Source organism: Cricetulus griseus, chromosome 2 (assembly GCF_003668045.3).
Source record: "Cricetulus griseus strain 17A/GY chromosome 2, alternate assembly CriGri-PICRH-1.0, whole genome shotgun sequence".
NCBI lineage: Eukaryota > Metazoa > Chordata > Mammalia > Rodentia > Cricetidae > Cricetulus > Cricetulus griseus.
Window position 1 is genome coordinate 54,271,574 of NC_048595.1, and position 20,746 is coordinate 54,292,319.

The window sequence follows — 20,746 nt, forward strand, 5'->3', positions numbered from 1 at the left end:
ACATGCATTCAGGTAACACGTTCATACACATAAAAAATGCATCAATCTAAAAACAAAACAAAACAAAACAAGGAATAGTTCAAGGCCATCCTTAGCTATACAGAGTTGCAGGCCAGCCTTGGCTGTAAGCAATCCTTCCAAAAACAATTGTAAACAAAAAATCCGGAAATGAAACTGTCTGTCTGTGAACAATGACTCCCTCCCCTCCCAAAATAGAACCTGGAAGGAGCCTGGAAGGAATGAAGGATGGATTGGAATTTCAGTACTGAGGAGAGATGGGAATTTTGTAGCTTCAGAGGCTAATCAGTTTGTCTTGGGTTAGTTTTAGCCTGTAGGAACAGCCATTTCTTGCCTCACCCTGTTATCTGTGTGTAAACTGACATGACTGCTCTGTGGTATGGTTAAGGGGAAGGGTTTTTATTGTAGATATGAGAGAGAACAGCCAGAGGCTGTGGGAGAATCCATAGGAAAGAAAGAAGTAGACTGATGGCCAGGGTTATTTGTCAGAGAGGGGTGAGTATCAGGGGATAGAGAATAGAGAAAACATAGTGAGGATGCCAGGGTTATAAGTAGACCCAGTAGCTGGGGAGAAGGAAACCCATGAGGTGTGGGGAATTTAGGGTAGGGGGTAAGAAAGGTTAGAAGCCAGCATGGACTTTGAAATGTGTGATACTCTGATACCTGTGATACTGAAGGAACCTGGAGACCAGCATGGACTTTGATATGCTGATAGGCACCACAGGTAGCCATATGTCCCTTTTACCAGAGGTAGAAGAGACTCCTTTTGGAATGCTGGCTTTTTACCTAGCTTCCGGAAGTTTTCAAACAGTCCAGGTTGAATCCGTTTCTGAATGTTTGGACTGCTTTTTGGAGTTTGGGGAATTGGAGTTTCCTTTGAGTGTGACTATCTGAATTAACAAGTTGTGATTTAAAAAAAAAGCCTCTTAGAAGCTATTAATTAACAGAACACTATCAATCTGAGAGCTAAGAATATCATCAGATAAAATCTTGGGCCTATAGAATAGTGCCCTCCCCCACGTCAATGTATCTGTCTCTTGGGTGGGTGTATCCACTATTGTATTTTAAACTTGTCTTGATTTATATTTGTTCTACACACACACACACACACACACACACACACACACACACACACTTACTTCATGAAACTGTTGGAAAGTGGAACTCTTATTCCCTTTAAGATGAGAGATGTATTTCTTATGTCACACAGCAACAACAAAACAAAGCCACAAACCTGCTCAAATTCAGACTTCACAAGGTATATAGTGTTGTGTGTTTATAGTTCTACCTATTCTAGAGGCAAAGACAGCTTAAGCGCAAGAGTTCCAGGTTTGACGAGGCAACAGTGCTGGATCACCTCAGGAACAAAAACATCTAAGGAGTTCCTCTCCCTAGGACACATGAGGAGCTTTTACTGAGGCAGCTAGAACTCATCTCTACAGGTGGCCATTTTCTTGACTTTTAATAAAACTCTGAGCTCACATTGCTCAACACTGTGAAATACTACAGCCAGAACCTTTCTTTTTAAACGTTTAACCGCCCTTACCCCCACACTTCTGTAAATGTAACATGGAATCATGCCTTGAAATTAGTATTAATGAGAAAAGATATGGATGCACAGACAGCTATTCTTGAACAAGTCTTTAAAGTACACTTAAAAAAATTTGCCCAATCTGGCTGGAGAAATGGCTCAGCGGTTTAAGAACACTGAGTGCTCTACCAGAGAACCCAGGCTCAAATCCCAGCACCCACATGGCCGCTCACAACTGTCTGTAACTCCAAGATCTGACAGCCTCACACATACATGCAATGCAGGCAAAACACCGATGCACATAAAATAACACAAATAAATAAATTATAAAAAAATTGCTCAGATGAGATCGTGGGAAACTTTTTTTTTCTGAAATTCTTTTTATTGTTACATCGTTTTTGGAAAGGAAAATTACTCAGGAACGTTATCTGTAAACTGAGAAACATTTAAAAAGAGCTATTCGGAAGGCAAAAAGCTCTTGGAAAACTCCACCTTCGGAAGATGGAAAACTCCATCTTCGTAGAGGTTGAAAAAACCCAAACTGAACCCGATTGGCCTACGCACGCGTCACCTTTCAAACTCCAGACCACCTCAGCAGCAGGCACGGCGCGTCCGGGTCCCTCCTCCAGGAACGACCCACTGCGAAACGCGCCGGGACCGGAAGTGACGCCAAGCCTGCGACAGCCCCGCCGGCCGCTACGGAAGCGGTGTTCTGTTGCTGCAGAGACGGCTGGCTGTCGCCGATGGTTGTGGCGCCGGGACCATGACGGGGAAGAAGTCTTCCCGGGAGAAGCGGCGCAAGCGGAGCGGGCAGGAGGCGGCCGCTGCGCTCGCGGCCCCGGACCTGGTGCCCGTGCTGGGCGGTACCGCGGGCGGCTGCGGGAGCGGCGGCTGCTGCGGGGGCGCCGGCGGCGGGGCGAGTGTGGCGGGCGGCGCGGAACGGAGCGAGCGCCGAAAGCGGAGGAGCACCGACTCGTCCTCCAGCGTCTCGGGCTCCCTGCAGCAGGTGCGTGCCTCGCCTCGCCTCGCCTCGCGCCGGCCCCCGGAGCTGCGGCCCCTCAGAAGAGCCGGGCTGCGGAGCCGCGCGGGCGCGCACGGGCGCTCATTGTTAGTGCCGGGGTCCCCGGGGCCGCCGGTTCTATTCTGAGCCCTGCTAAACCCGTCCCCGTGTTGTGAACTTCCAAGTTTCTGGCTTGACAGCGCGGTACCCCTTCCGCATTAAACTTTCGTGGCTCTTTTTACTCGTGGTTTCCCCGTTCTCCGTGGAGACTCTCTGGGTCGTCGGCTCTGTAGTGATAAATGCCGGTCGGTGTAAGCACTGATTATACCTTACCGTTTTAATGGATTCTGATTATTTTCACATCACACATGGAAAAAAAAAAAGACTAACAACTGAGACCCAAGTTCAGAAGTTTTACCCACAGTCACAATTGCGAGGATTTCATAGTTCTTACGTTTGAGTTCAACACCTGAGGCCAAAAAAGGGGATGGGGGTGGGGGCTATGGGTCATCAGCCTGCCGTGATACCACCATTTAAATGTATAGTTTGTAACTTATTATAAAACGACACGATGTTCTTAAAATTCATCGAAAATAGAACTAAAGGGAGAAGTTGAAAGCCCTTAACACTTCCACTTGGTATGCATACCTTCTGCTGATATGCAGCCACTTTTCATGGTTTCCTTGGGTAATATGCCAACATTGAATGGGGTTCCTTCCATACACTCTGTTTTATTGATTTCCCAGTATCCGAATATCTTTATTGATTAATACTTAGATTTTTAGTTTTCTCGATTTTTACATAAAATAATACCAAATGGAACACGTTGTCATGGATCTTGGGCTAGAGTTACATAGGCATGGAACTACAGAAGCGGATCGCAATGCCAAAAGTATATGCGTTTTAAAAAGTTATGAAATCCTTTTCTTTGCATTCTGGCAGCAGATCGTATATTGACCAGATGCTCCATGCTCACAATGCCTAGGGCTTCACAGCCAAGATGGACTAAATCCTAGATCTGTGAACCCAAACCTTTTAGAGCAAAACAGATGAGTTGGGAAATAGAACTAAATGCTTTAAAAGGAAGACTACTGATTTACAGTTGGAATAGTACAAATGCTGGCCTTTGCAAATCTTCACTAGTGTATGTTATCCTCCTAACATCCCCCCCCCCACCCTGTGTAGTCCTGGCTAGCCTGGAACTTGGTATATGTATGCTCTGTAGACCAGGCTGGCCTCAAACTTAGTATGCACTCTCCTTCCTCTGTCTTTGGAATGCTGGCATTATAGGTGTGTCCCACCACACCATTCCTGTTGTCTGTCTTTTAGAGAGCTGTCCTCAGACTAATGGACCAAGTGGATATTACTTTGTTTTGATACAGGTTCTCACTATGTGGTCCCTACTGGTCTGAAATTTGTAGAACAGGCTGGCTTCAAATTCACAAAGATTTACTTGCCTCTGTTTTAAGAATAATGGGATTAAAAATTAGTCATGTGCCACTTCACCTGGCTAACATTGTTTTAAAATGTATTTTCCTGATTTAGTGATACTGAACATTCTTACATTTTTATTTAGCATTTGATTCCTTTCTTTCTTTCTTTCTTTCTTTCTTTCTTTCTTTCTTTCTTTCTTTTTTTGGTTTTTTTTGAGACAGGGTTTCTCTGTGTAGCTTTGGAGGCTATCCTGGCACTCGCTCTGTAGACCAGGCTGGCCTCGAACTCACAGAGATCTGCCTGCCTCTGCCTCCTGAGTGCTGGGATTAAAGGCGTGCGCCACCAATGCCGGCCTGTATTTGACTTCTTGTATAGATCTTTTGCCTGTCTTTTTTTTTTTTTTTCCCACTGAGAAGTCTCACATGAATTTATGTTAAGCTTTAGTTTTAAGCTTTTGTGTAGCATAGCATATAAGGGAAATGTTATAACTTTGTTTAAGGTGTGCAGGAGCCTTTGATTTCTTTGTAGCCAGAACTGGTAGTCTCTTTTGCCTTCTAGATTTTGGAAGATCTTAAAGTTTATAAAATAATTTTGCATTTTCTTTTAATACTTAACAAATTTCACATTTATTTTGTGTGTGTGTATGTGTGTGTTTGAGTGCTCGTGTGTGTGGCAGCAAATGTGGCTTTGGAGGACAACTTACAGGTGTAAGTTTTCTACAACTCATGGATTCCAAGGATCGAGCTCAGGTTGTCATGATGGCAGCAAGCACCCTTAGGTCCTGAGCCACCTTGCCAGTTTTTAAAGATAGAAATAGCAAGAGTGAGAGAGCACTCGAGAGAGAATGAGTGTGTGTGTGTCCCACTGAGTGTGTGCCACATGCATGCAGGTTCCCAGAGAGGACAGAAGAGGGCATGAGATCTGTTGGAACTCTATATAGGTGACTTTAAGACCATTGTAGGTGCTGGGAACCAAGCTTCCATCCTCTGGAAGAGCAGCTAGTTCTCTTAACTGCTGGGCTATCTTTCCAGCCTCATACTTTGTAACATTACAACTTTAAATTGGGACTAGTGGGTGCAACTATTTATATGATTTTCTTCCACCTAGTCACACTATTTGTTTATTAGTGATTTTCTGTAATATTGCTGCTCACACTGAATTTTTTTTTCTTTTTTTTCCTGAGGGGTGGGGGTTGAGACCGGGTTTCTCTGTGGCTTTGGAGGCTGTCCGGGTACTAGCTCCTGTAGACCAGGCTGTCCTTGAACTCAGGGATCTGCCTGCCTCTGCCGCCCGAGTGCTGGTATTAAAGGGATTCACCACTGCCTGGCTGAATTTTTTTCTTTTTTAGCACTTTTCTTTTTCGTCATTGTTATTCATTTTGAATTATCAAAACCTAGTGCAGTGTTAGATAGTAGCCATGACAATGGGCATTCTCTTCCTATTTTGTTTTTAAAGTCAGACTCACTCCTTCCTCTCTTCTTCCTTGTCTGTGGTACTGAACCCAGGGCCTTGAGCCTGCTAGGCAAATGTTCTAGCACTGACCTACACATCCAGTTCTAGTGGGAGCAGTTCTTATGTTGTACCAGTAAGTATATTTGTGATAGATTGTGAAGGGTGACTTTGACCAGGTTAGGGAAATTTCTTCAACTGCTTTGGTGGGTATGTTTTTATTGTGTGGCTTCCTGGCATGCTATTTATGTGATTGTATCAGCTAGTGTAATTTTAAGTATTGGTAAGCTAGTTGATAGTAAACGGTATGTACCGTCTTGGGATAAGTCCTGTTTGGTGTGTTGCATGAAGTAGCCCTGGCTGTCCTGATACTGCTTTGACCAGGCTGGCCTCTAACTCATGAAGATCCACTTCGTCCCAAGTGCTGGGGTAAATATAAATTAGACTAGCCTATAGTTTTAGTTTTTATCGTGCATTGAGTTGGGAAATTCGTCTATATTCCATAGTGGTTCATAACATTTTCCTTACATGCTTATCAGAACTTGACCATTGGTTGGGCTTTACATGCTTAATTGGTTTTTGTTTGTTTGTTTTTGTTTGTTTTCAGTCAGGGCCTCACTATGTATCCCAGACTGCCTTAGAACTCACTGTGTAGCCAGGTGGGCCTTGAACGAAGAGATCCACCTGCCTCTCTAGTGCTGGAGTAAAAGATGGGCTCTGTCTTGCCTACACTAAAAAACAAAACAAAACAAAACAAAAAACCACTCTTATAAAAGAAATTTTAAGAGCCAGTGAGATGGGTCAGCGGGACTGTATGAGCCTTACACCTGAGTTCCATCTTTGAAACTACTGTGGAAGGAGCAAACCTACTCTTCTTAAAAGTTGTTCTTTGACCTCTCTGTGTGCTGGTAAAGCTCACACATCGTGCACTCATAGTATCGATAAACAAAATTTTAAATTGAAAAAGAAAAGTAAAAGTTATAGATCTTTTGTGCTTTCCTACCTCATGTGGAATTTGAGATTTATATCTGATAAGCATCTGCACTGGATGAAGTGTAGGAGAAAAAGGGAAGAAAGGCAATCTTACACAAAAGATACACAAAAGCCCAGCCTCTATGAGCTGAGGGAAGGAGGTTTGTACTTGAGTAATTCAGAGACGGTCCTGGTGCTGAGAACATAAGTGAGCACAAAGGGCCGTGTGGAATGTGATATCACAAGAACAGCATGGAATCTAATAGTTTTAAACTAGGATGAGTAAGGACCCATTCTATAAAATTCATCTTATAAAGTATACAAAACTGAAGCTCCCATTGAATGTGGGGAAGCCAGCTCCATGGCTGTTATAATCTAGGAAAGATTATGGACAGGAGATTTGGAAGTAGATTTGAAAAGACTGACTAGTTTGGGGGATAGGAAATGTAAGTGTCAGAAATGTCTTAAATTATGGAAACTATTTGAACCTTTTGAATATGAAATCATACAACAGTTTAAAAATGACAGCTTGTGACTGGAATATGGCTTTGTAATGTGACTTGTAACATTTGCTGCTGTTTTGTTTCTTTATATGATTTTAAGTAGAATGACAAAGCGTTTATAACTTTTGGATGAATGGTCCCTGAAGGACTCTCCTATTTCTTCAAGTCTAAAATTTTAGGAAATGGTCCCCATGGAGTATATTTTCATTTGTGTCTTCTGAGGTGTGTTTTTCTTTTATTACAACTCCCTGTGTTAACTGCACTGTGGAGAGTAAAATTAAAGAGTGACGAATAACAAAATTTTCTCTTCTGACTTTAGATAGATAATTGTGCAAACAAAAGGAATTTAGAAGTGTTTAAAGAAGAATAATTCACTGACGATAGATGGTGTCATGCATATACTCTAAGTATTTTAAATAGTGTTATTTAATAATTCCTTATTTCTTTACTTGTAGGAAACAAAGTATCTTTTGCCAACTCTGGAAAAAGAATTACTCTTGGCAGAGCACAGTGATGTTGAAGAAGGTGGACTGGATCTGGCTGTTTCATTAAAGCCAGTTAGTTTCTATATATCAGACAAAAAAGAAATGCTCCAGCAGTGCTTCTGTATAATAGGAGAAAAGAAGCTACAGAAGATGCTCCCTGATGTTTTGAAGGTACTTTGCTGCATTAGTAGGCTGCACACACGTGGAAACAGAACCTTCTTGTGTAGCAGTCATTTCACTGAATGTAGTGTGTGATTGGATGTTCTAATCTAAAACAAGCAGCTTGAAAGAGTGCAAGGAAGAGAATTTGGAGAACCTTAAATGACCTTATATGTTTAAGATTTTTTTTTTTAAAGAAAAATATTTAGGCAAGTCATTTATTGACATTGTGGAAATAACTGTATTATTTCCCACTAATGGTACAATTGGAGTTATAAGGTATCTTTCTAGTGCTTAAGAATAACATGCTGCTATGTAAGAATCCACAATAGTTTGTAGTAGCTTATGTTTCATCAAGTTTATAGATGTTTTTGTGTATGTATTTCTGAAAATTTTAGGGAAATATGTGGTATTCTGATTTTATGGCTATAGAAAACCCAAGCAAACCCAAGCAAGTATCTGATATAGTCAGTCCCTGAAGATTTAAATCATTATAAGAATTACATGAGGTAAATCAGAATACAATTAAGGGTATCTGGAAGACTGACTTGTACCTCAGTTTTTCCTTCTAATAAACATGACTATATATTCGTTCAAATCCCTGAAATATTCATATCAACTGACAGCTATTCAGATTTCATCCCATGAAAAAAACTCATGAGAATATTCTTGAGGCTTTAATTTGTTTGGTTATAAGATTTTGCTAATTGGAATTTTTCTTATAATTGCAGTTTTGCAGTTTACATTGGAGCTGTAGTACATAAATGCAATTTTTTTTAAATGTCATTTTCTTTAGAACTGTTCAGTAGAAGAAATTAAAAAACTATGCCAGGAACAATTAGAGCTCCTGTCTGAAAAAAAAATCTTGAAGATTCTTGAGGGTAAGAATGAATATTTCTACATTCTGCAAACTTATTAAGTGGTTCTCTGTATAATTATTGAGAGTTTCTTTGTGTTGCTTGAATGTGACTTTAATTTTGTTATTGAGGAATCACTGAAGAATATCTTTACTTCTGTTTGTACTGAAAACTATAATTTATATATCAGAATAGAGTTTCCAAAAAATCCCCCAAATTTGGTATGTAGTTTTCCCCAACCACTCTATAGATAGCCCATGTTTGTATACTATAAAATGAAATTAAAAAAAAATGGAAGTACTGTAAAAAATCACCAAGAAGTTATATTTTCTTTAAAATAATTAAGACATTTTCTGGTTTATTTTGTTTATAACTTACAATGAGCTATTGCATATTTCTCCTGTTCCAACAAGACCTACATGCAATATTAGAATTGCTTGCAATTTTCCAGCATGAATGTCTCCTAAACTAAGATATTCTTTGATAACTTTTAGAAATTTGAATTTTCAAGTTATTTTTTTGGTTTGATTTGAACCTTTGAGAGGATTTTCTCATTTGTATCACAGAAGAAACAAAAGCAGATGCTTTCAATTTCAGAGACTTTTTTTTTTTTTAATGTAAAGTAATGGAGTGGGAGAGATTAGATTGATCAGTGGTTAAGACTGGAGTTTGGTTCCCAGCAACAGCATTAAGTGACTCACAACTACCTGTAATTCCTCCATAACTCCATCCCCAGGGGATCTGATATCATCTGCCCCTCCCCCCCAACAACAAGTAAGTGATTTAATGCATTTTGTAATTCTGGAAAAATATGCATACATGTATATAGTCTCTAATTATGTACATACACATTCTTGTATGTATGTGATAAAGGGAAGACAATGAAAAAAATAAATTTTAAATATAACACTGGAGACTGGAGACATGGTTTAGGTTTAAGAGCACTTGCTGCTCTTCTGGAGTATCTGAGTATGATTTCCAGCACCCACATTGGGTGGCTTATAACGATATGTAATGCCACTTCTGTCCTGTGTGGGCACTTGCACAAATGTACTTACTCACACACAGATACACACATATGTACACATAGACAAAATCAATCTTAAAAAATACAAATAATAGAGGAATAGTTTATAACTTTTAAAAACTTGCATCTCTTTTAAAGATGGTACTTTTTATTAATGATAAAATCATTTTATAAACATGTTTTTAGTAGTTCATTTTTTTTTATAAGGTGACAATGGCTTGGACACTGATATGGAAGAGGAGGCAGATGATGGCTGTAAGGTGGCATCCGATTTAATCAGTCAGTAAGTTAAAACACAAACACTTTCATCTTCATTTCAAAATTTTATTGTTATTCTTTTGAAGATCCCTGATTTTAAAAAAAATGAATGTTTGTGTGCTTGTATGAGTGTGTTGCCACATGTTGGTAGGGTAGGCCAGAGGAGGGCATCGATCTCCTGGAGTGGGAATTGCAAGTGGATGCTGGGAGCCAAACTTGGACCTCTGGAAGAATAGAAAGTGCTCTTAACTGCTGAGCCATCTCTGTAGTCTCTTTGAAGATTATGATTGTTTTTCTAAGGGTGTATGAGTGTGTATGTGTGTATGAGAACCTTTATATAAATTTGTATGTGTAAAAAAGTTCTTTTGATTTATTTATTTTTACATGTACATCTATATGTGTATTATATATATATATATATATATATATCATTGGAATATTGTGATGATTAAAAAGTACTTGAAATTTTGAGAACCATTGTCAGTGGGCAATAGCATGAATACATAGTTAAGCTGAATTCTGTTTTTTTCATGTTTAATAGAATATTATGGAGTAAGTATAACTCAAAGGGGCAGTTTCACATTAAAAGTGTAGAGAGAAGCTGGAGAATTGGCTCAACAGTCAAAAGCACTAGTTGCTCTTCTAGAGGACCCCAGTTTAATTCCCAGCACCCCCATGGTTGCTTACAACCATCTTCAACTCCAGTTCCATGGGACCTGATGCCTACGCCTTACCTCCTTGGGCACCAGGCATTATGTGGTTCATTTGCATGTAGGCAAAGCATCATAAGTATAAACTAAAATGAATCTAAGAAAAAAAAATTTTTTTGATACAGGTTTCTCTGTGTAGCCCTGGCTATCCTGGAACTCCCTTTGTAGAGTAGGGTGGCCTTGAACTCCAGAGATCCACCTGCCTCTGCCTCTCGAGTTCTGGGATCAAAGGCGTGTGCTACCACTGCCCAGCAAGAACTTTTTTTAAAGGTGTAGAGAGTGTATCAAATTAGAAACAGACTTAGTTGTGATGTCTTACTTTAAATTATTTGACAACATAGAAAATGTTCACATTTTAAATAAATCATTTTAGTAGCTTTTCTTTAAAAACAGTGCTAATCCTTTATATAGTACAGAAATGCACATTATTAAGTTTAGTTTAAATATTTACTAAACCTGTTACTTTTTAGTACTTTCAAATTTCTTCTCCTCTACCCCTTCCTTCCCACCTCTCTCCCCAACCCCTTCTGTCCCTTCCTCACTTCTCCTTTTAATTTTAGTTCTAGAAATTGAATCTGAATCTCACACATGCTAGGATCTTTGTCCCACCAAGGTATATCCCTTGCCTTCAGTTTCTTAAATTAATTATTTTGCTTCTTGATGTTACTTTTAGAACCTTGAATTGAGATTTTGCTTGATTGCTTTTATTTTCCCTTTATTTATTTCCCTCTATTTTTTTAGGTATTGTTGAGGTTTAATGCTTTACTGTCTCATACCTGAACAGTATTGTTAAATTTTTTAGCGTGGAAGCCATTTAATGGTTACTCAGAATAGAAATTTGGTTCTTTATAAAATTACATCAAGGGTTTGGAGAGGTGGCTCAGTGCTTACAAGAACAGGCTGCTCTTCTAGAAACTTGGTGTCTTAATTAGTGATTTTATTGCTGTGAAGAGACACCATGACCACAGCAACTCTTATAAAGGAAAACATTTAATTGGGGTGGCTGGCTTACAGTTTCAGAGTCTAGTCCATTATCATCATAGTAGTACTGGAGTAGTAGCTGAGAGTCCTTTATCTTACAGGAAGCAGGAAGTTGACTGAAACAATGGGCAGTACCCTGAGCATAGGAAACCTCAAAGCCCACCCCCACAGTGACACACTTCTTCCAATAAGGCCATACCCACTCCAACAAAGCCACACCTCCTATAGTGCCATTCCCTATGAGATTATGGGGGCCAATTACATTCATACTGTGGTAACACTTGGGTTTGAATCCCAGCTCCTGGGACTTCAATATCCTCTTCTAGCCTCCACAGATACTAGTCATGCATATGGTGCACAGAGATACATGCAGGAAAACACATACACACATTAAAAAACCTCACAAAACCGGGCATTGGTGGCGCATGCCTTTAATCCTAGCACTCAGGAGGCAGAGGCAGGGGGTCTCTGAGAGTTCGAGGCCAGCCTGGTCTCCAGAGGGAGCGCCAGGATAGGCTCCAAAGCTACACAGAGAAACCCTGTCTCGAAAAACAAAAAACAAACAAACAAACAAACAAACAAAAACCTCACAAAACCAAAAAAAGTTAGAACAAAGGCTAGCTATGGATTTTAGCTCCGTGGTCCAGTTCTTGCTTAGTATGAACTAGATCCTGGGATTTAACCCCTAGAACCACAACAACAAAATTCAATTAAACTTTTGAATTATTATAATGAAAAAAGTTTTACATAGATACAAAACCAGTGTCATAAAGAACCCACTGTGTGATTAGACAGGTCACATGACCTTTTTGTCATGTTCTGTCAGGCTGACAAAGCAATTGTAAACACAGGCTGAGCATCTTTAACCAGAGATCTTAAGTCCAGGCTCTAAGACTTCTTAATTTTTATGTTGCCAATTACAAATGTTTTTTAATTTCTGGTTTGAGATTTTTAGTTTAGGGATCTTCAGTGGGCAAATTGTATACACCTATTGGTAAATACAGACATCTCTGAACTGGAATTGTACTGGTTCTGAGCAGTGTGGATAAGGAAGGAATATGTACCTGTATTTTCACACATTGTTATTGTAGTCAGTAGTGGAGCTGGTAAGTACCAGATTATTGAGTTCTTAGAAATTACTGGTGACTGCTAGCTTTTATTATTTGTTTCTTTAATGACTATTTTTTTCTAGATTTATTTTTGTGTTTGTGCTTGTGTGGATGTATCTGTCTGCTGTGTATATGACATATATGTATGGGTATCTGTAGAGGCCAGGATAGGGTGTCAAATGCCCTAGAGCTGGAGTTGCAGGCTGCCTGATGTGGGTGCTGGGATCCAAGTCTGAGTCCTCTGGAAGAGCAATATGCACTTTTAACCACTCAGCCATTTCTCTCTCTAGGATGCAAGAGCTCCAAGACTATAGTCCTGACCTCATGCTTCAGCCTCTTTCTTAAGTAGCTGAGACAATGTTTCTCTATAGTTTTGGAGCCTGTCCTGGAACTCGCTCTGTAGACCAGGCTGGCCTCGAACTCACAGAAATCCGCTTCTCTCTACCCCTGAGTGCTGGGATTAAAGGCATGTGCCATCACCACTCGGCTGAGACCCCAGTTTTTATTGCTAAGAATGAAATAGGACCAGTGAGATGAGTCAACGGGTAAGGTAGTTTGATGGCCAGAGTTTAATCTTGGGGACTCACATGTTGGAAAGAGACAACTAACTCCCCAAAATAGTGTTTTTGGGCTCACCACAGGCACTCATCACAACTCTACACACAAACCCACAAAAATAAATGCATGAAAAAAATTTTTTTTTAAAAAGGAATGTCAATGTGAATGAGGGAGACATCTTGGAGTGTAGAGTGATAGTGCTAGGAAAGGGAGGGCATGTGGGAAGACACCAGCTTTAGCTCCTGCTGCTGACTTTTCTTTTTTCCTGTTTCTTGGAGCAGGATAACCTACATAAGCAAACCTGTGGACATAAGAAAGGAAACTAAGGTCTTCAGACAGAATGCAGCAGGGCATTTCATTTACCTTGCTATTGAACAAAATTGGAGGTCCAGAATAAAGACTGATTTTCCTTTTCTCAAAGCTTGCAAAGGCAGCTTAAGAGGCCTTTGCTGATAGTATCCTTTTGGATTTTGCTTTGTACTCTGGGGGTCAATTGAGCTCTATTCATCTGAGGGGAAGTGAACTAGTGGGTAGATTCATGTAAACCTTTTTTCCAGACTTCAGCAGAAGAGTCAGCTTGGTGTATTTGTTGCTTAAACTTCCATGTCCTATGACCTGCTGTTTTTTTTTTAGTGAATGCTTATCGTGTGACCAGGCTGCATGCTAAGGGAATAGTCTGTCATGAGCAGAAAAAAAAAAAAAAAAAAGGCTGAAAGGAACTCAGTAATGTCTATTGAGCCCCGACTTAATAGAATACAGGAAAGAAAGCTTTAACAAGATAATAGTACTGCTTGAGGAAATACAGTTAGAGAACAAATGTAATTTCGGAAGCTAACACTATTCTGTTTTTTAACTCACTAGACTGACTGATAAAAAGATTGGTTATGACTGGGAACTGAATCATTGTCCCAAACAGGTAGAACAGGCAGATAAATACAGAACACTACAGAAAAATCTCAAAAAATATGTAACTCACCTGTCATGGATATACTGGGAAAAACAAAAAACTACACGTTTTGAGTTAAAAAATTTGCCTTAAGATCCCAGGGAGGAAATAATGAGAGATATTAAGGGCTAAATTATGTCCTGAAGATTCATTTGTTGAGGTCTTACCCAGCAGTGGCTATGAATGTAACCTTACTTAGAGATAAAATGGCTGCTGATCTCATCTGTGTCCTGATATTAAGAAGCAAGTGAATACATTGGAAAACACTAGAGACTAATCCATCTATCCATACAGCTGTTTTTTTTCTAAGTAAACTAGAATTTTTTTCTAGTTTACTAGGGTTTCTAGTTTCTCGTTTCTAGGGTTAGAATTGAGTAGAGAACTTCTTTCTGGTTCTGTTTTCTTCCAGGGACCATGATTAGGTTAAGGGTACTCAGAATGCCTGAGGGTGCCCAAAGAAGTTGAGCCAAGAAGCTCTTGCTGCCAGAGCAGAGGAAGAGTCAACTTTACTCTTGACTCTGAGTCTTCCTGTTGTTCCCCTTCACCATATCTAGCAAGAAGAATGCTAGGTGAGAGTGACATCTGTTCATAGTGTCACATAGCCCAGTTTAAAGCCCAGTTTGGACATGAGAGAAAAAAAGCTTATAATTAGTCTAAGAACTTCCTTCACATTGCAAAGAAATTAAAAAATAACAAACTAGGGGCTGGAGAGATGGCTCAGAGATTAAGAGCACTGACTGCTCTTGCAGAGGTCCTGAGTTCAATTCCCAGCAACCACATGGTGGCTTACAACCATCTGTTATGAGATCTGGTGCCCTCTTCTGGTGTGCAGATATACATGGAAGCAGAATATTGTATACATAATAAATAAATAAAATCTAAAAAAAATTAACAAACTAAAAGAACATTGAGAAAATGAAACAGCAGAGGCAAAAGGTGAAAACTAAAGATAGAAAACACACAGACCCTTAGCTGTTCTTGAACTCTGTCTTTGTAAAGGCTATACTATAGAGAAGATCTTTTTGATTTGAAGGAAGTAATTGAAGGTCAGTTAAGATAGAAAGCAAGGAGATGCTCCATAGGTATATGTGAGCTTAAAACAAATTAGAATTTACATGTGTCGTTGTATATACAGCCATGAAACTAGCAAATACATGGTCTTCATGCAAAATACGGAGTAGATCCCCACAGAAGTGGAAAACATGGAGATTGATACAGGAGAAATTGGAAAGTTGAATGAAGTTCTGTTGAAGAAGCACCAAAACAAGATGGGTGCATTCATACCTGAACTGCTTCTTAGATTAAGTCAACATGTCTAATGTATTTACAGACAATGAAACATTCGATAAATGCCAACAGTTACTATTCATAGACAGATATTTCTGTATAGTACCTAGAAAAAGATGAAAAGATTTTCAGTTTACTTTATGGATTTTTGTTTTTGAAGACAGGGTTTCTGTGTGTAACAGCCCTAGCTGTCCTGGAACTTGCTCTGTAGACCAGACTGGCTTTGAACTCATAGAGATCCTCCTGAGTGCTGGGATTAAAGCCATGTGGTATCATCATCCGGCTTATGATTTCTGCATATTCCTAATACCCAGAATCTTACAAGTAGTGCCAGGAAAGTATATGGGAGATTATAAGTTACTTCAACTTGTGAATATAGGTTTGCAGGTGTAAACAAATAGTGTATCAAGTAAGTACACTATTCATCATGTGGAATTTACTTCAGGAATTTTACAAGAAAACCTAATTAGAAAATTTATTACCATAATTTATATCACTAAATTGAAAGATAAATTATATGACCCTATAAGTATATATAGAAAAGGCTTTTGGGAATATTCAGCTATAATTTTACTTGTAATGAACTATAGAAATCCCTGAAAGTATAGTCTATCATTTTACATGTATATAAGGTGTAGTACATGATGTTTTGATCCATTATGAAATGACTATTAGGCAAGCAAATAAGCCTATCCATTGCCTTGCATGGTTGGTTTTTGGGGTTTGTAACAGCGTCTAAAATCCAGGTCAGTAAACTTCCTGTGTATGTTGTTTTAACTATAGTCCTCACATCATGCATTAAATCTCTAGGCTTAGTCATTTTGTGTAACTACCACTTTGTGCACTTTGACCCATTTTCTCCTTACCCTGGTAAACACTACTTTATTCTGTTTCAATGTAGTTATTTTTTTTTATTATTATTTTATTAGTTCAAGTTAGGGAACAAGCTTGTTTCACATGTAAGTCCCTTCTCCCTCTCCCTCCCCTCACCCCATCCCTCCTCCCCCACCCCTGACCTACCCCCACCCCATCCACCCTCCACTCCCCAGGCAGGGTAAGGCCCTCAACGGGGGCTCTGCAAAGTCCACCAAATCTTCCTGTGCTGGGCCTGGGCCCTTCCCCATGTTTCCAGGGCCAGAGTGCATCCCTTGACATGGTATGGGCCCTCAAAGTCCCTTCTTATACCAGGGAAAAATACTAATCCACTACCAGGCTCCCTGGAGTGCAGAGGCCGCCTAATTGACATCCATATTCAGGGGTCTGGATCAGTCTTGTACTGGCCTCCCAGACAACATCTGGGGTCGATGTGCTCCCCCTTGTTCAGGCCAACTGTTCCTGTGGGTTTCTCCAACCTGTTACACACCGCTTCGATCTTCATTCCTCCCTCTCTTCAACTAAATTCCAATCAATGTAGTTAATTTTTTAAAGGATTTATTTATTTTTATTCTATGAGTGTTTTGCCTACATGTATGCCTGCACCACATGCATGCAGTACTTGAAAAGGCCAGAAGAGGGCGTCAGAATTCCTGAAACTGCTGAATTCTAGACAGTGGGTTCTGAGCTGTCATGTAGGTGCTCAGAACTGAACCCAAGTCCTCTTCAAGGGCAGCAATTGTGTTTAACTTCTGAGCCATCTCTCCAGCCCTATATTTATGTGACTCTTTTAAGATTGCGTGTATAATTGAAATAATGTGTTTCTTGGTTTTCTTGTTTGTTTTTTGTGGGCTTTTTTGTTTTCTTTCTTTTTCTTTGTTTTTGTTTGGAACTCACTATATAGACCAGACTGATCTCAACTAGCAGAGTTGTCACCACATAGAACTCACTGCCTGACTGCCTCCTAAGTGCTGGGATTAAAGGCATGTGCAACTATGCCTGGCTTATTTCACTTAGTGTAATAGATTCCAGTCTCATCCATGTGGTTACAAATGGTAGGATCTCATTTTAAAAAGCTGAATACATACATACATACATACATACATACATACATACTACATACATACATACTATGCATATATGCATGTGTGTTTCTGTCTATGGAATGTATGTATGTATGTGTATATAAATAGAATATATTATTGTATACTACTATTTATTTACCATAGGATTCATAGGTTGCTACTATATCTTGACTGTTGTGAATAAGACCGCAATGTAAACAAAATGTGAATATGTCTATGAGGTGTTGATTCCATTGTCTTTGGGTATATACAGAGTTGCTTTTTTTCTTAAATTTTTTGAGAACTTCCATATTATTTTCTATAGTGGTTGTACAATTTACATTCCTACCAACAGTTTGCAAGGTCTTCTCTTTGCCACATCCTCACTAATCCTTATCCTTGTTATTTTAAAATATACTTTAAAAACACCATTACTTACTGTGTGTGTGTGGGTGTGTGGGTGTGGGTGTGGGTGTGGGTGTTTTCTCCTTCTAATTGTGTGTTGTATGAATTGAATTGCACTCAGGTAGTCAGAAACCATAAAGATAGATTTGTGTGAATTAATATATAGAAATGGTTGAATAGAATCAGGGAGACCTGCCTCTGCCTCCTGAGTGCTGAGATTAAAGGCGTGCGCCACTACCACCCTGCCAAGCTGACCAATGTGAATGTGAATCCCAGAATCCAATAAAAAAGTGGGTAGAAATTTTATATAGTGTATTATTAATGGTGTTTTTCGATGTCAATTAAAAACAGGCTTTGTTGTAGATTGTTTTGCTCAACTATTGACTATTTTGTGTACTCTGAGCATGGTTAAGGTAGGCTAGGATAAGCTGGACTGTTCAGTTGGTTAGGTATATTAAATACAATTTAAGTTAACAATGTTTTTATTTTGCCTTGTGTTTTTTGAGACTGTCTCGTGTAGCCTCTATGTATCTGAGGTTGGATTCCTGACCCTTTTGCTTCTACCTTGTAAATGCTGGCATTATGCATGCACTATCATGTCATCCCCAGTGTTTTTCAGTTCATAATGAGATTGTAAGCATTAGTACTTAGTAAGCAAGGGATAACAGTCTTTTTATTAGGCAAAGGTGGACTCAGCAATAGATGAGGAGGTTAAAATTGGTTTGCTTTGAAGATAGAAGAAGTAGCCATAAACTAAGAAATATAGTTGGTCTTTTAGGGCATGAAGAATACACAGAAATGAGCCTTCTCTTGTAGCTCTTTGAAGGTATGAAGCTATGTTTCTAGCTTGGTTCTGTTTGGCTTGCTGGCCTGCAGAACTGTTTGGGAGTAGTAGATTTACCTTGTTTTAATCCACTAAATACTTTGCTACAGGAGCAACAGGAAACTAATGCAGTGTACCTGCTAAAACCTGGGCAGTAAGCCAAAAGTTACATGTAAAGAAATTTTTTTGAAATGGTTTCCAAGCAGCAATATATCAAAATACGGATTTCCAATTTTTTGTTTTGTTTTTGCTTTTTAAGACAGTGTTTTTCTGTGTAGCTCCGGCTGTCCTGGAACTCACTCTGTAGACTAGGCTGGCCTTGAACACACAGAATATGCCTACCTCTGCCTCCTGAGTGCTGGGATTAAAGGCATGCGCCACCCTGGCCCAGCCCAATTTTTTCTTTCTTTTTTTAAAAAAAAGATTCAGGTTTTCTGGGAAGGTAAACATTGTTTGGAGTTATGTGTTGGTATCCTTGTATGGCATCTATATTTCAGTCATCTTCGTAATACTTTATTTGCCTAAATGTTTAATATATAAAAGGATCTATGAATGAAGCTGTGATTATAGGAAAAAATTGCATAAAAGCCAGATGATAGTTTAGGAAATATATCAGTTTCTCAATTTCCTTGTGATTAAGGAAAAGAGGAAATGAAAGTGTCTTTGTTCAGTTTATCACATTATTTTTTAATTAATTAAATTATTTAAATATTTTTATTTGATTTGATTTTTCTCCTGTGTGTGTGTGTATGTGTGCACCATGTGTATGTGTGCAGTGCTCTTGAAGGGCAGAAGAGGGCATTGGGTCTCCTGGACCTGGAGTTATAGATGATTGTGAGCTATTTTGTAGGTGATTAGACCTGAACTGGTTTTCTGCAAGAATACGGAGGGCTCCTACTGCTAAGCCATTTTCCAGCCCAGTTTTTCAAGATTATGAATGTATAATATCTGAGATGTTGTAGTTAAAAATTTATCTTGATACTTTTATATTCAGAGAGAGACAGAGAGAGAGGAGAGAGAGGGAGAGAGAGAGAGAGAGAGAGAGAGAGAGAGAGAGAGAGAGAGTGTTATTATGTAGCCTAAGCCTTGAACTTGAGTCTTCTTTGTAAGTCCAAGGATCATAAGTATGTGCTGTCTTCTGGCCATTTTCACTTTACACTTGTTTTGTTTTTATTTTGTATTGTTATTATTTATTGCTGTGTGTGTGTGTGTGTGTGTGTGTGTGTGTGTGTGTGTGTGTGTGATATGAGTGTGGGTGTACCATAGTGCATGTGTGAAAGCCTGGAAAACTGGAATAGGTTCTCTACTTTTGCTTTTATGTGGCTTCTGGGGCTTGAACATAGGTTATCAGATCTGCATGGCAAGTGCTTCACCTGCTGAGCCGCTGCCTAATTAATTAATTAATTAATTAATTAATTAGTTTGTTTTTGAGACAGATGAGTCTCAGGTTCCCCAAGCTGTTTCTCTGGTTCTCCTTTCTCTACCTTCCAAATCCTGAGATTTAGGTATGTTCCACAGTGACAAGCTTTTTAATCCCAGTTTCAGTGAACAAATGGTTTTCAAATGTCTGAATGAAGCATCAGTATTATTAAGATTAAATGCATTTTAAGGGCTGTGGAAATAACTCAGTGTAAATTTCTTGCTAGGTCTGAACAACAATGAAAAAACAGTTGTATTTTATTTAAATGGGCCTTTTTTTTTTTTTTTTTTTTTGGAGACAAGGTTTCTCTGTGGAGCTTTGGAGCCTGTCCTGGAATCCAACTCACAGAAATCCACCTGTCTCTGCCTCCTAAGTCCTGGGATTAAAGGCATGTGGCCACTGCTGCCTGGATTTTTTGCAGTTTTAATCAGAAGGGACATAATATTAACAGAATTGAGATGCTACAAACATCTTTCAGCAAAAATCCATGGAACTGTGTGTGGTGTTTAATATGATCTATTTTTATTAGTTTTCTTATAACGTGCTAGAGAGTTTAAGATATGGAAATACATGAAAGTGTTTGTGTACAAAATGTATAAGTTCCGAAATTATCTTTACAGTTTATGTTAAGTCACTGTGTAGACAACTTTAAACAGACAAATTATATTTCTTCTCTAAGGTCAGTGTTGAAATGCTTTTCTCTTCCCAGACTGTTTATATTCCTCTGCTTAAAGCTTGTTTGCTGTTTCTCACTTACATTATTTTTTTAAGGTTTTACTTTTCATTACATTTATGTGTGCTTATGGGTATGTGTATACACGTGCAGGTTCCTGCAGAGGCCAGAAGCATTGGATCCCCTGGAGTTGGAGCTGCAGGC

The 20,746-nt window shown here is 39.1% G+C and overlaps 1 protein-coding gene across 2 annotated transcripts in view; it reads left to right on the forward strand.

The window, feature by feature from the left end:
* Positions 1-2,220: 2,220 nt before the first annotated feature.
* Caap1 (caspase activity and apoptosis inhibitor 1) overlaps positions 2,221-20,746 on the forward strand; it is a 53,573-nt gene continuing 35,047 nt past the window's right edge. For both annotated transcript variants that reach the window (XM_027400414.2, XM_027400415.2), the window contains exons 1-4: positions 2,221-2,555; positions 7,363-7,563; positions 8,348-8,432; positions 9,643-9,718. In XM_027400414.2, the coding sequence (XP_027256215.1) occupies positions 2,313-2,555; positions 7,363-7,563; positions 8,348-8,432; positions 9,643-9,718 (605 nt within the window). In that variant the 5' untranslated portion in view covers positions 2,221-2,312. The remainder of the gene's footprint in view (positions 2,556-7,362; positions 7,564-8,347; positions 8,433-9,642; positions 9,719-20,746) is intronic.